Below are 16,795 nucleotides of genomic sequence, written 5' to 3'. Positions count from 1 at the left end.
CAACCTTTTATGAATCTACACATGTGCCTCATGACTCTGGATACTAGCTTCAGTTTAGATGGTTTAAAGCTGATTTGTATTATGGTAGCTCTGGGCAGTGTTGATGCTGACTCTAAAGGTTTACAATGAAGTTTTTAATGTCACTTTCTGTTAATCACTGATACTCTCATTTCAGTAGCATAATGAAACTTGGTATTTATAATGATTTTCCTGAATCTCCAAATCATACTGAAGTGTGATTTTTTTTTTTTTTGAGGGATGGTATCATCCAAAATAATTCCTCTCAATATGGTTTTAGTATTAGTATGGTTCATTTGAAAACTGAATAAAAGAAGGAACTGCTATTACCCAGAATACTGTAAACTTTGAAAGAGTCAAAGCATACTTTAAAATAATTTTCTTATACATCTGAACTATTTGATTGTCCTAAAGTATGTCACTGTAAAGCTATCATGTACTAAAAATCCTTGCAACTATAGAATCTATTCTGATTCACACTGCACTTGGCCAAAGGCATTGGAAGACTTAGAAAATAGAGTATGGGTACAGGGCAATCATTTGAATAAATTCTGAAGATCAAAATAGACAAAGTTAGAGTTAATGTGATTATGAAAGTTAGGTAATGTTTGGTGTTACTATTAAAAAAAACAAGGAGATTATTATATCCTTATATCATTTGTGGAGTTAAATATGTATGAAATGGGAATAAGTAAAATAAGTAGTTTAGATTCATCTGAATGGTACCCATGGTAGGAGAAAAATTTTAAATGAGCAATTAAACATTGCATATTTTAAATTAAAATGATTGAATAAAAATAATTGCATATAATTCAACCTTTAAAAAGTATCCATTATCACAGATTTAGCATACATTTGTTATTATTTCAGGAAAAGTGCTTTTTAACACTTCAACATGTATAAAGTAAAACTTCGTCCTGAGTACACACTACACTACTCCACTCATGCTCACTGCTGCTGCTGCTAAGTCGCTCAGTCGTGTCGGACTCTGTGCGACCCCATAGACGGCGCCCACCAGGCTCCACTGTCCCTGCGATTCTCCAGGCCAGAGTACTGGAGTGGGCTGCCATTGCCTTCTCCGATTCATGCTCACAGTTGTCATCAATTCTACAACTTACCTTGAAATGTTTACGTTTCATTATACTAGTCCTTACAAAGATATAGTTAGTTGAAGGACATATATTTTCCTAATTTGTAAACATGATCAGTTTCTGGAATGTTCTACCACTGAGTCTTAGGGTGCTGAAGTTAAACCCAGGTAATTCTCTTAATCACATCCTTGATCAGAGAACATCTTCTTACATTGATTGTGAAAAATTAGAGGAAAGGTCCTGTTCTGTAGTGAGAAATTTGAGATTCAAATATGAAATTATAAACCAAGAGTATTTTAATTGATATATTTTAAGGATTCATTTTTAAACATTAAAATATCCTGATGACTAACAAAAAGAAAATAATTTTAGTTTGTTTATTGGAAAAAAATTAATTAATAGACTGCCTCAGTAACTTGTTTACAGCACAACTGTATAATTAGGCACTAAATCAGCAGTGTTGCTGTTACCATCTGAATGGAACATCATTTTGCCAATTAGTAGATGATGCATAATAATGTCAAACACATGATGTTACTCGATTTTAAAGCCAGGGTGCTCATATATCAAACACAACTGTGTCCTCTCTCTTAGAAATTTGGATATGTGTAAACATAATTTATGTTCATTAAAAATGCAAAACTCTCTCATAATGTGCCTGTGTGAGATTTTTTTAAGGTGAAATCCAACAATAAAATTCTTCACTTTGAAAAAATACTTTAATAATTGCCATCCTATGTTTCTCTTGGTTGCTTTTAGTCCCTGCCGTGGCACCAACAAACATCAATGGAGGAGGAGGAAGTCGGTCTGAACTCATCATTACTTGGGAGGTAATTTCCTATCCAACTCAGTTATTTTGAGGGAAGAAGATTTAGCTGGCCAAGAAGAATATTGAAAAACAAAGAAGATTTATTTGATCACTATTGAGTATATAAAAATACATGGTATGAGAGACTCCTGATGATGCATAATTTAGAGGAGGTATTGGAAGTTTTTTGTATTTTTCCCCCAAGTAAGAGAGTGTGACTAACTCAACAAAATTCTTTCCCAAATAAGAAATATAGCCCAATGTCTGTTGATGGTGGGTCAGTAGCATTTCTGTTACTAGTTGATGAACTAGAAATTATTTTATTTATTACCTCTAAAATATTCATGAGTTAAGACTCAGTAAAACGCAGGTAAACATAATTCTTTCCCTATCATTGCTCTTTAAATCCTTCCAATTTGTTCTTCCCTGCATGTAGATGAAAGCTTAGGTAGATGGCATAGCTTTTGTAATCATCACTATTAAGTATTAAAAGGTAGGTTGATTTTTGTACTTCAAAATTTTTTCAATCTGTTTTATTATCATAAAATTTGGACTTTCAACCAATCTAAAGTTTCTATTTTCCAGATGCTCAGGTCTGCCTTAGGCAAGGAATTCTATAACTGTGAAAGAGAATGCATAGTCAGTTCTCCACCTTTCCTTCATTCTGCTATTCAATTTCTCCTTTCCCAAGCTAGTTCCTCCAGAGTTATAGTGAATTAGGATTGGGAGAAGAGGTAACGGACAGAAATGGTTCTGATTGATGGTCATTTGAAATTTGACTTTGGTATACTCTAATTGACATTTCAGAGAGCAGTTGTAGATCTTAACAGACCCATCACAGGCAAGGAAATCGAAACTGTAATCAAAAATCTTCCAGCAAACAAAAGCCCAGGACCAGATGGCTTCACAGCTGAATTCTACCAAAAATTTAGAGAAGAGCTAACACCTACCTTACTCAAACTCTTCCAGAAAATTGCAGAAGAAGGTAAACTTCCAAACTCATTCTATGAGGCCACCATCACCCTAATTCCAAAACCTGACAAAGATGCCACAAAAAAAGAAAACTACAGGCCAATATCACTGATGAACATAGATGCAAAAATCCTTAACAAAATTCTAGCAAACAGAATCCAACAACATATTAAAAAAATCATACACCACGACCAAGTGGGCTTTATCCCAGGAATGCAAGGATTCTTCAATATCCGCAAATCAATCAATGTAATACACCACATTAACAAATTGAAAGATAAAAACCATATGATTATCTCAATAGATGCAGAGAAAGCCTTTGACAAAATTCAACACTCATTTATGATTAAAACTCTCCAGAAAGCAGGAATAGAAGGAACATACCTCAACATAATAAAAGCTATATATGACAAACCCACAGCAAGCATCACCCTCAATGGTGAAAAATTGAAAGCATTTCCCCTGAAATCAGGAACAAGACAAGGGTGCCCACTCTCACCACTACTGTTCAACATAGTGTTGGAAGTTTTGGCCACAGCAATCAGAGCAGAAAAAGAAGTAAAAGGAATCCAGATAGGAAAAGAAGAAGTGAAACTCTCACTGTTTGCAGATGACATGATCCTCTATATAGAAAACCCTAAAGACTCTACCAGAAAATTACTAGAACTAATCAATGAATATAGTAAAGTTGCAGGATATAAAATCAACACACAGAAATCCCTTGCATTCCTATATAACAGCAATGAAAAAACAGAAAGAGAACTTAAGGAAACAATACCATTCACCATTGCAACAAAAAGAATAAAATACTTAGGAGTATATCTACCTAAAGAAACAAAAGACCTATACATAGAAAACTATAAAACGCTGATGAAAGAAATCAAAGAGGACACAAACACATGGAGAAACATACCGTGTTCATGGATTGGAAGAATCAATATTGTCAAAATGGCTATTCTACCCAAAGCAATCTATAGATTCAATGCAATCCCTATCAAGCTACCAACGGTATTTTTCACAGAACTAGACCAAAGAATTTCACAATTTGTATGGAAATACAAAAAACCTCGAATAGCCAAAGTAATCTTGAAAAAGAAGAATGGAACTGGAGGAATCAACCTGCCTGACTTCAGACTCTACTACAAAGCCACAGTCATCAAGACAGTGTGGTACTGGCACAAAGACAGAAATATAGACCAATGGAACAGAATAGAAAGCCCAGAGATAAATCCACGAACCTATGGACACCTTATCTTTGACAAAGGAGGCAAGGATATACAATGGAAAAAAGACAACCTCTTTAACAAAAGGTTTTGCCTTGTTTTTTGTTGGTGGTGGTGGTGGGGAAAGTCTAGGAGGTGCCCCAGTGGGAACTTCTAGTTGTCATCTCTTGGTGCAGGCTGTTGGAAGGTCTCCTCAGATACTGGAGTCTGGTGGTCCATGGCCAGATTTTCAGTTATAGGTCGTCTCTCTCCTCTAGATGTTGTTTGTGGGTAGAGTCCCTTTTAATGGTGCTCACGGACAGCTTCCTACATGGGTTTCATGTCTGCCCTCAGCAAACATACAGCTTTGTTCCATGTTCTGTGGAGGTGCAATGGGTCCCCACCTGGCCTGTCTTTACTCTGCCACAGTACACTGTCCAGGTCTCTCTCCCCTTTGGAAGTTTCTCAGACATCTGTCAGTTAAAAGAACCCACATCCCCCAAATTCCAGACAAATCCTCCAAATCCCCCATATTCCATAAGTCTTTTTTTTTTTTTTTCCTGAAGCTTTGTCACTTGGTTAGGCAAGGGGTAAGAAGTATCCCCTTTACTTCTCCTGGGTGGGGGTGGGAATATACGGCTTTCTCTACAGTTGTCTCAAAAGAAATATCTCCCTACTAGTCTCTCCCTTAAATCAGCACTCCCTTTCTGTGCATTTCTCTTGGGTCATTCCCTTGTGGCTCAGCTGGTAAAGAATCCGCCTGCAATGCAGGAGACCTGGGTTTGAGCCTTGGGTTTGGAAGATCCCCTGGAGAAGAGAATGGCTACTCACTCCAGTATTCTGGCCTGGAGAATTCCATGGACTGTATAGTCCATGGGGTCGCAAAGAGTCGGACACAACTGAGTGAATTTCACTTTCACTTTTCACAGGCTAAGTTGTGCCAAGGAGTCCTATATATAGTTTGTACTCTTCAGAATGCATGGCATTTCATACCTTTATTATCAGCTTTGAGCCTCAGATATAATTGATAAAAGAGCCTTGCCATGTCATTGCCCCATGTACATGCTTTTGACACAGTGATGATAATTTTCATAGCCATAACATCTACTTCTTTGGACGTTTTAATATTACACCTAAGAACAAGATGGCCATGGGTGTTTTAATTAAAAATTGTGATGTTTAATACATTAGAGGGGCTCATTGAAAGATCGGGTGTGATTCATCCCTCGGGAGATATTTTACAATATCTGAGGACATGTATGGTTGTTTACAACTGAGGGGAGGGGTGTATCTGACGTGAGAATGCTGGTGAACATCCTACAATGCACAGGATAGTACCCACCCCCCCCCATGACAAGAACATACCTGCCCCCAGGTGTCAAGAGTGCTGAGGTTGAGAAATACCATTGTAGAACAGTAGTAATACATTGCATCTGTAAATGATTTTGCAGTATATAAAACATTCTATATACATAGTTCATTTTATTCCTCACAAAATTCCACTACAGAAAGAGTAGTATTATTAAGCTCTCTTCATATGAGAGAATATGGAGACACATAGATGTTTTCTAAAAGTTGTGACAGAGCCAGGAGCCAGGTGTGGCTGCTGGGAGAGAGATGGGCTCCTAAGAGGCCTGACACAGAGGTTAACTCACTTGTCGAGAACTTACAGGATTTTAGATGTTTTGCTGGGCATTTCATGTCATTTACTCCATGACAATGCTAGGTGGTCATGATGCCACATCCAGAAAACAGACTTAGAAATGTGAGATTGATGGACAGAGAAGCATCTGACCACAGGACTTTCATTCCATTCTCTTTTACTTTGTCCTGAGTTAGAATTCCAATGGTCCCTATGCAAAGTCAGGGTTCAGGGAAGGTGGGAGTTCTGTATTTGCTTTGAGTATTAAGTTAAAATTATTCCTGTCTACCAAACAAGTTTCCCACAAAAACACCAACTCTCGAGTGGTCTAAAAGGATTGTTTTTTATGGAATGGTGAGTAGGTTATATAGGTTTCAACATTCTTTGAAAGTCATCTGAGTATTTCATCACTTGCCTGACTTCACCTATTTTTTTCCTCCATGGTCAGAAATTACTAAAGGTAGGTAAATTGTGGTTTTTACTCAGTCTATACATGGGGAGAATGGGAAATTCTATGTATACTATTCTTAAATAGAGATGATATAAGTTAACAACAACAAAAACTCTTTCCATGATTTATAGTGTTCTTTTCCTTAAGCTGGGTTCCACAGACCTTCACCTACAGGTCAAATCTGGTCTCCTGCCTGCTTTCCTAAACACATTCACCACTACCAGTCCTATTTTCTTATGTGTTCTATATTGCTGCTTTTGTGTTGCTGCAAGAGACCCTAGGTTCCCCAATATTTGAGAATCTATCACTACAAAAATTTTTTTCTGACCTAAATTTTTAAAAAATTAAATTAAAATCAATCCCTTTGTATATTTTTCTTGGGATATCAAATATGCAGATACTAACAGAAACTGTTATAAATGGATGCAAATTCCCATTTATCATTCACATTTAGCATCATGCATATGCAGTTACTGAACCAAATTCTTCTGGTGCTTGAACTTCTTTAAGGAATCAGGTATGTCTACTTAGGAGGAGATGAACACATTAGTTTGAGCCACCAGGAATGTAGTAATGCTTTTAATTCACTGAACGTGTAATTAATGAGTAATCACACTGTCCCAAGCAGTCAGGGTACAAAAATAAATTTTTAAGAAAAGGTCTGAATGCTCAGAACCCAACAGGACAGTCTTAACTCAGTCTAAGAGGAGGTCAGTAAAGGCACCATCATAGCACATCTGAACAATGTTTTGAAAAAGAACTTGGGAGTACAAAGAGACCACTGAAGGCCAAAGTCATTCATTGTGGATGAAGAAGTACCCCCTTGAACTTTTAGCACTAATCCAGGTCCAATCACTGTTCTAAATTCAGTTTGACTCCATCATTGTGGTTTATAATTACACTGTAGTATAATAGACCTACGTTTTCTTCTATGCCAAAATTAAGTGTATTTTGTGTATATTTCTATTTTGGTTTGTTTTGTTTACACTACCTAGACATGATATCTAATCATGGAATAACTGCTAACTCCTTTTCTAAGGTATTTTTACTCATATCTTCATATCTTATCTTCATTTATACTTCAAAGTACTTCCAAGTTTGAGATGCTTATGGTAAATATCTCACATAAAATGTGACTATAAAACACTGTACAATAAAAGATAAACGCCTTAACTGGCAGTTGGTACACTTTTTTCTAGAAGGCCAGTGAAACTATTCAGTCTTACAGGATGTATGGTCTTTTTTCACAACTGTTCAACCCTGCCATTGTCATTCAAAAGCCATATATCATTATAAACACACAGGTGTGACTGTGTTTCCAAAACACTTTATTTTCAAAACCAGGCTATAGGTCAGGTTTGGTTCAAAGGCCATAGCTTGTTGACTGTTGGTCTATACTAAAAATTTATTTCCTACAGTCACAGTGGTGAAAAATTATATTATTAGCCTTTATCAGCTTTAATAGATTTCATTACCAGTGGAATGCCTGAATTTCTGTATTCTGTTGAATACTTTCTTTGTTTAAAGGAGAAAATTCTCTTTCTGGCCACCTTAAATAACTGTATATTTCTCCATCATTGGATCAACCAATATGAAAAGGATGAAAGGAAGAACCTAAAGAAGTCTCTTTTCCCTTCTAAATTGAACATGTTGGATGCAGATCTTTCTTGAGGGAATGCCATGTGAAACATTAATTGTACTTAACTAACAAAAGCAGAAGTCCTCCATTTCTCAGATGAACTAAACATGTTGACTGAATCTGAGATTAGAGAAGCATCCAAAACAAATCAAATGCTCTAGCAAGTGTCTTAAACGCTTATAAATCTCTTCCATACCACTCAAAGTTAACTGTTTTAATTTTGATCATCTCTGTGAAAGAGAAGTGTTAACACAAGGAAGCATTTTCTTTTCTAAGATTTCAGGACTGTGTATTTCTTCCACTTTTCACTGTCTGTATTTGTTGGATTGGTCTACATGGTAAGAAGTAGAGACCAGCTCAGGTCATCTCAACTAATGGGGATTTATTTTAAAGATCAAATTGCCAACATCCGTTGGATCACTAAAAAAGCAAGAGAATTCCAGAAAAACATCTACTTCTGCTTTACTGACTATACCAAAGCCTTTGACTCTGTGAATCACAATAAACTGTGGAAAATTCTTAAAGAGATGTGAATACCATACCACCTTACCTGCCTCCTGAGAAATCTGTATGCAGGTCAAGAAGCAATAGTTAGAACTGGACATGGAACAACAGATTGGTTCCAAATTGGGAAAGGAGTACATCAAAGCTGTATATTGTCACCCTGCTTATTTAACTTATAGAGGCAGAGTACATCATGCAAAATGCCAGGCTGGATGAAGCACAATCTCAAATAAATATTGCTCAGATGATACCACAGTAAAGGCAGAAAGCAAGAGCCTCTTGATGAGCCCTGAATATTCACTGGAGGGAACTGATTCTGAAGCTGAAGCTCCAATACTCTGGCCACCTGATGTGAAGAACTGACTCATTGGAAAAGACTATGATGCTAGGAAAGATTGAAGGCAGGAGGAGAAGGGGATGACAGAGGATGAGATGGGTGGATGGCATCACTGACTCGATAGACATGAGTTTGAGCAAGCTCTGGGAGTTGGTGATGGACAGGCAAGCCTGGTGTGCTGCAGTCCATGGGGTCACAAAGAGTTGGACACGACTGAGTGACTGAACTGAACTGAACTGATTTTAAAGGTACTTGAGAAATACTGAGAATAGAAAAAAGTCTCAGTAGCTAGGCAGACAGATTAAATGAAGAACTGGTACATTGTCCATCACTGTTCTGAGAACTGTAGCCCTATCCTGCTGTCAGCTACTCTGATAATCCAGCCCCAGCTCCAACAGTCCCTCCTGCTTGTCCTTCAGTTCTTCCCATTTACTTTACATCCAGGTTTCTACTTGACTAACAGCTAAATTCTGTCTCTTCTCTGTATAATTTACAGCTTCAATTTTCTCTTAGCTTCCACTGCCTCAGTGTCCCTGCTACTGTATGTTTTCTACTTATTGCCTGCTCTAAGTATATTTATTATTGCCCCAAAACACCTATGTAACATATTCAAATTCAATAATGGAGAGGAATTAAAGCATTCAGAGATTCTGATGGATAAAGAAGATGTGGCAAGTATATGTGTTTATGTATGTATATATATATATATATATATATATAATGAAATAATACTCAACCATAAAAGGAAAAAAATAATGCCTATTGCAGCAACATGATGCAACTAGAGATTATCATACTAAGTGAAGTATTTCAAAAGGGGAAATGCAAATATCATGATATCACTTATATGTGGAATCTAAAATATGGCACAAATACACGTATCTACAAAACAGAAACAGACTCAGACATAGAGATCAGACTTGTGGTTGCCAAGAGGTAGCGGCAGGGAAGGAAGGCAATATAAGCATGTAAAACCTGTTTTACATTTCCATTTAAAATTTTCATTTATTTATCTGAGTACCTTTAATTGGGCTCATTTTTCTAATTGGCATTCCCAATAGAAATTTTATTTTTTTAATAACTTCATTAAGCAGTGTAAATACCCATCTTATCTCTGTAAGGGATATGCCAAATAATCAATCAGTATTGTAATAGCTATACAAAATATTTTTGTAAATACTCAGTGACTGATCACTTCTGCCCAAGTCAATTCCAGAAGAACTACAGAATGGAGAGGACTTCGGATACATCGTCATGCTGCGGCCAGTAGGTTCAACAACCTGGACCAGGGAAAGAGTGCCATCTGTAGAGACATCAAGGTTTATTTATAGAAATGAAAACATCATCCCTCTCTCTCCCTTTGAAGTCAAAGTGGGTGTATATAATAAGGAAGGAGAAGGACCCCTGAGTACTGCGTCCATTATCTACTCTGGGGAAGATGGTAAGTTGTAGTCAATACTGGAATGGTCCTCCTTGAGACCGTATGTATATTTTGCATTTGTTTTCTATGAACCACTCTGCTTAATGGTTGTGTCTTTCTCTGGATGGCAGAACCTCAACTAGCCCCAAGGGGAACTTCTGTTCAAAGCTTTTCTGCTTCAGAAATGGAGGTTTCATGGAATGCTATTGCCTGGAATAGAAACACTGGAAGAGTTCTGGGCTACGAGGTAATCCACAGTAATTTCACTTTGCACTCTGAATATGCCAGCTAGCAATTGCTCTGCTCAACAGCCCTATACTACCAACCTAGTCCTGTAAGTTGCGCTATTCTGTGTTCAGCTGTGTCTGACTCTGTGTGACCCCATGGACTGTAGCCCACCAGGTTCATCTGTCCATGGGATTTCCCAGGCAAGAATACTGGAGTGAGTTGCTATTTATTCCGCCAAGAGATCTTCCTGACCCAGGGAAAGAACTTGTGTCTCCTGCGTCTCTTGCATTGCAGGTGGATTCTTTACCACTGAGCCAACCCAGGAAGCCCTTAATATAAGATAGTGCGTGTCTAAAGCTACAGAGGGGAATTAATGAAGAGGATCTTTCCAGGTGATCCTAAGCAAGTAAATTAACAAATGGTAGCATTTTAAAAGTCATCAGGTGATTATCTTATTTAATTATCCAAGCTGCAGTCATGTTTGTTTCTTGGGGAGAAGTAAGCATTTAATCTTTAGTGATGTTAAACAATAGACGAATCTTACGGGGAAACCTAATCTTAAACTGGAGCATTACTTGAAAAAAGTTAGTCATCTTGGAAAAGGCAGTTATGTGACAAGATAAAGCTTACATTCTCCTAATCTGCCATTATAGTCTACATAGAGTGAAACAAATCATTTCAAACTTACAGTCTTTCATTCTCACGAAGTTAATTGACGGGACTTATTAATCAATTACTCTTCTTTGACTTGCAAATCTAATGATTCAAAAATGAGTAACAAGGTTTACTTTATTTTGGTGTTAGAATGAAAGTAGGATTTTGCCTTTATTCTTTTTTCTCCTTTTATCCGAGCCCTGTTGTCCAAACAGAAAGTTTTACTTTCTGTAGGTGCCTCTGCCACTCCAGTCCTAGAAGGCCATACCTCTTAAGTGAACCCTATTTATTTCTCAAAGATCACCTCTACTCTCTCCTGCTCTTTGAACTCTTCTCCAATTATTTTCTGGTTTTATGTGTCTTCAAATTCTTATAGCATTTATTTCCATATGATTTTCGGCAGATGCATCCTCTGCTTTCTTTTCACATATGTGCTCTAACGTCTTAACTAGATTATAAGTGGTGCAAAGGCATGCCTTATGCTTTATTCTTTCTTGTCTTTTCCAATTTGCTTAAAACAGTGCTAATGTATAGGAAGGGATCAGTATATGCGGAATTAATAATTCATCTGTGATTCAAAGAACTCCGGAAGAAATGTCAATAGCAAAACATCATAATGTGAGTCTTTCACTGAAAGTATGACTCTTATTTTGTTCTGACTTACTACTGTACACCTGAGGCTTCAGCTCTGACGGCTCAGTAAAGAATGATGACAGTAAAGAATCTTCCTGCAAAGCTGAAGACTCAGGTTCAATCCCTGGGTTGGGAATATCCCCTGGAGAAGAGAATGGCTACTCATTCCAGTATTCTTGCCTGGAGAATCCCATGGACAGAGGAGCCTGGAGGGCTAAAGTCCATGGGGTTGCAAAGAATCAGACATGACTGGGCGACTAACACTTCCACTTTTCACTTTTTTTGGGGGGGGTAAAGCTGTTACCCTTTAGATATTTCATGAAATATTTTATTGTGATAATCTAAAAAAAACCCTAGGTTTTCTCATTTCCATTGTGATTTCATTTTTTTAAAATTTCTTCCATATAAATTTTGGACTTTGATTATTTTGTTGTCATTGTATAACCATTTTAATAAGAAAATATCCTCTCATTTGCGCTCCTGACTTCTTCCCATACACTATTGTGGTTGGCAGTTATTAGGAAACAATAAATTGCTTGTTCTTTGTTTTTAATGAGCAGGTTTTATACTGGACAGATGATTCCAAAGAATCCATGATAGGCAAAATCAGGGTCAGTGGAAACGTCACAACCAAAAACATCACAGGCCTGAAAGCTAACACTGTCTACTTTGCTTCTGTGAGAGCTTATAACACTGCTGGGACAGGGCCCTCAAGCCCTCCAGTCAACGTTACCACTAAGAAGTCCCGTAAGTATACATCACACTGTAGGGACCACAATTCACCTACAATAAGAAGTATTTTATTGCTCAATTTCCATTTCATTCATCTCCCCTCATCATTTTACTGATTGCTTTATTTGATCAGTGGATTTGGCCTATAAACCTGGATAGTTGTTGAAACTTTCTGATAACAACCAAAATGAACTGTTCTGATCTTTTCTGGAATTGCAAAAGAGAAAATATTTTGAGTATATAGATGAAAGACAGAGAATACAATGTCTCTGATGCCCTCTTCCAACTTGGGTTCAAAATCTGACCTCCCACTCTGGCGATATTAAGTGGTTAATTTAATCTTTTAGTTTCAATATCCTCATCTGTAAAATGAAGACAAAGTATTATTGATTTTCTCACTGGGCCTTGTTTGAGATTGGAAGAGATAATTAATAGAAAGTGTCCAGCACATACTTTAGTAAATGCTTATTAAGTAGGTTTTTTTGTTTGTTTTTGTTTGTCTTATCATTTGAGTATTGATGTGATTCCTTCACTGTCAAGTTACCTAGATCTTTCCTCCTATGATATTTTTTCACTGCAAATTACTGGAAAGCCTCTGAAATCCCAGAATTAACTCTTCTGCTTCTTTTTATCTCCATTAAAAATAAACTAAATATCTTTCACAAAGATAGGACCTACTGAATAAAGGATTAATAGTTGACTATTGCTGCATTTGTCCTATGAATGAGTCTGGTGCTGCACAAACATTCCATAATATGAGTCAAAGTAGTAAACAGGAAATTGTTTGATCAGATACAGCTTAGTAAGAACTGCAATTTATTCTTTTTATAAGTGAATAATACTTATGTATTTCTTATATATTGTAGATGAACATAAATTATTTGTGTAAACAGGTTTTTTGAAACACACTCTTTGGTCTCTAAATTCCAATGAAAAAGAGTAACAAATATAGTTGCTGAATTTGGAGAATGACTGAGACATGAATGCATTGCTACTAACAAACAGGAAAAAATAGAACAAGCCTTTAAATACTGTATTCTTTGTGTCCTGTGTATTGGGAATGAATAGGTGGTTTAAAAAGCCTGAAAATCAAAGTTCTTTTCCATATAAATACAACTGGCCATGTCCAAAATGAACTTGGGAATCATTTCAGTTAACAGGTCTTCAATTATAAGATGTATTATCCACTTGTGTCCATGACAACAGCCAGTAGCTAGAGACTTGTGTTCTAATTCTAGGTACTTCACTGACTCATGACCTGGTACCGGATAAAACATTTCATTTTTCTGCTTTAATTTTCTAAACTGTTAAATGAAAACGTCCTCTGCCCTCACTGTTTTCTCAAATTACCAGTAAGGCACAAATGAGGTTTTGATTATAGGAGCACACTGGAAAATCCAAAGCGCTGTGAAACTGCTAAGCAGGAAACAAACAGATGAACAAAACCCTCCACTATCGGTCCATTTTAATGGGAGAGTTTGTGCGGATCAACAACTCTTAAACCAGTTCTCCTTCAATCCCCTACTTTGATGTAGACTAAGTCATATGTAATTTTCTAGAAGAGACTAGCTAAAGATGTGGTTCTATTTGTCTTCCTGATTTACTCTATGTTGACTGGGTTGGTGAAGTCATTGCCGTCTACCTGTATGAACTGTTTGCTTCTATGGTCCTTATGGAGTCTAGCCTCTTTCAGTCAATCTGAAAATCTGACGGAAATCTCCAATTAATCAGAGGTTTTAAATTTGCCCAGACATTTCTTATAGCTAACTGAGAGATCCCCAAATCACAAAAACTCTTGTGTATAATTCAGCTTCTATCTCAGGCAAGATCAAGGGTAATTAGAAATGTGGAAATGTAGTATCAAAAAAACCTCTCTTATCTGACAGAGCTGTGACTAACTGACAGACACTCTAGTGTAGTTGGTGACACAATACTCAAGCCAACCATCTCATATAACTTCAACTCCATTGACCAATTTAATGTGGGCTGAGACCCAAACAATAAACTAATTATCAAAAATATATAGATATACACATGGTATACACATAAGATCATGTACATACATCTATATACACATACATATACAATTGTCCTTTAGTATCCAAGGGGGATTGGTTCCAGGAGCATCTACAGATGCTCACATGCCTTGCATAAAATATCATAGAATTTGCATATTACCTACATATTAACACATCCTCTGTATGTTTAAAATCACCTCTAGATTACTTATATATACATAAAACAATGTAAATGTTACATAGATAGTTGCAAATATTAATACAATGTACATGCTATGTAAATTATTATTAATAACACACAGCAAATTAAAATTTTGCTTTTTAAAACTTTCTGGAATTTTTTTCAAATATTTTCAATCTTAAATTGAATATGCTAATATTGAACCCAGAGATACACAGATACAGAGAGCCACCTATATAAATACACACACACGCACACACATATCAGTCAGTTCAGTCACTCAGTCATGTCCAACTCTTTGCGACCCCATGGAATGCAGCACACCAGGCTTCCCTGTCCATCACCAACTGCCGAAGTTTACCCAAACTCATGTCCATTGAGTCAGTGATGCCATCCACCCATCTCATCCTCTGTCGTCCCCTTCTCCTCCTGCCTTCAATCTTCTCCAGCATCAGGGGCTTTTCAAGTGAGTCAGTTCTTCGCATCAGGTGGCCAAAGTATTGGAGTTTCAGCTTCAGCATCAGTCATTCCAAAGAATATTCAGGACTGTTCTCCTTTAGGATGGACTGGTTAGATCTCCTTGCAGTCCAAGGGACTCTCAAGAGTCTTCTCCAACACCACAGTTCAAAAGCATCAATTCTTTGGCACTCAGCTCTCTTTATAGTCCAACTCCCACATCCATACATGACTACTGGAAAAAACCATAGCCTTGACTAGATGGACCTTTGTTGGCAAAGTCATGTCTCTGCTTTTTAATATGCTGTCTAGGTTGGTCATAATTTTTCTTCCAAGGAGTAAGCATCTTTTAATTTTGTGGCTGCAGTCACCATCTGCAGTGATTTTGGAGCCCCCCCTCCCCCACGAAATAAAGTCTGTCACTGTTTCCACTGTTTCCCCATCTATTTGCCATGAAGTGGTGGGACCAGATACCATGATCTTAGTTTTCTGAATGTTAAGCTTTAAGCCAACTTTTTCACTCTCCTCTTTCACTTTTATCAAGAGGCTCTTTAGTTCTTCTTTGCTTTCTGCCATAAATGTGGTATCATCTGCATATCTGAGGTTTATTAATATTTCTCCCAGCAATCTTGACTCAACCTTGTGCTTCATCCAGCCCAGCGTTTCTCATGATGTACTCTTCATATAAGTCAAATAAGCAGGGTGACAATATACAGCCTTGACGTACTCTTTTCCCTATTTGGAACCAGTCTGTTGTTCCATGTCCAGTTTTAACCGTTACTTCCTGACCTGCATACAGATTACACCCATATGTAAGCCTAAAAATAAAAGGTTTTTCTTTACCTTTAATATGCTAGTTTGATTGCTCATGCATCCTAAATCAACCACGTGATAGTTTATGCTAACCTACTCTATGTGTTTAAGCAGAAAACTTGTTTTAGACACAGTAGGAAGAGATGCGTTCAGTTGACCCACTTGGTCCTACAAATGGGCTTGACTGAAATTTCGATTAAATGCCAAGAACTTTATCCGTGGTTTGCCTGAGTGTTCACATGAGATCAGCCTCATCAAAGAGTGGGAGACATATCCTTTGAAAACAATTTCATTAACAAGGAGTACTTTTATCCAAGTGCTATAGTGCTAGAATATATCTGATGAGAAAAGAATGAGATGAGAGTCAGAAAGTATAAAGTGAGGTCTAGCATCCCTCTTCTTTTCCATTAAAAAAAGAAAATGAATAAACCCCCTTGTAATTCCCAATTTCTTTCATGAGTATCTTCTTTCAATATTTCTTAAATTTTGCTTACACCAGCCTGTTTGCATTAACTCTTTTATCAAAATATCCAACAAGGACTTGAGAATAAGGTTCTATAAAACTCCATTTTGTATTTGAATACCAATCAAATCTCTAATTTATTCTTTCAGCATTCTTTATCACTGTCATTGGAAAATCAAACAGCAACTACTTTAGTTTTCTATTGTTGCTATTCAAATTACCACAACCTAGTATTCTCCTTTTGGAAGCTCTAGAATAGCACTTGTTTCCTTGAATTTTCTGGCTTTTGGAGACAGCACATACCACTTGGCTTGTGGCCCTTTCCTCTATCTTCAATGCCAACAGTATGATATCTTCAAGTCTCCCTCTGACTTGGACCTTCTACTTCTGCCTTTCACATTTCCTCTGATCCTGGCTCTTTCCTTCATAAGCATCATTTTGATCACACTGAACCCACCCAGAGAACCCAGGGTTATTGCTCCATGTCAAGATCCTCAACATAATTATATGTGCAGCATCTCCTTTTCCATATA

General features: G+C 37.0%; 1 protein-coding gene across 1 annotated transcript in view; it reads left to right on the top strand.

Annotated features, from left to right (window-relative positions):
* Window positions 1–16,795, top strand: part of CNTN6 (contactin 6) — a 319,063-nt gene that overhangs the window by 293,642 nt on the left and 8,626 nt on the right. The window contains 4 exon segments of the mRNA XM_043886787.1: window positions 1,869–1,939; window positions 9,871–10,105; window positions 10,216–10,331; window positions 12,160–12,346. Coding sequence (XP_043742722.1) covers window positions 1,869–1,939; window positions 9,871–10,105; window positions 10,216–10,331; window positions 12,160–12,346 — 609 coding nt within the window.

This window comes from Cervus elaphus, chromosome 24, assembly GCF_910594005.1.
Source record: "Cervus elaphus chromosome 24, mCerEla1.1, whole genome shotgun sequence".
Classification (NCBI taxonomy): domain Eukaryota; kingdom Metazoa; phylum Chordata; class Mammalia; order Artiodactyla; family Cervidae; genus Cervus; species Cervus elaphus.
This window is presented reverse-complemented; position numbering and strand designations above follow the sequence as displayed.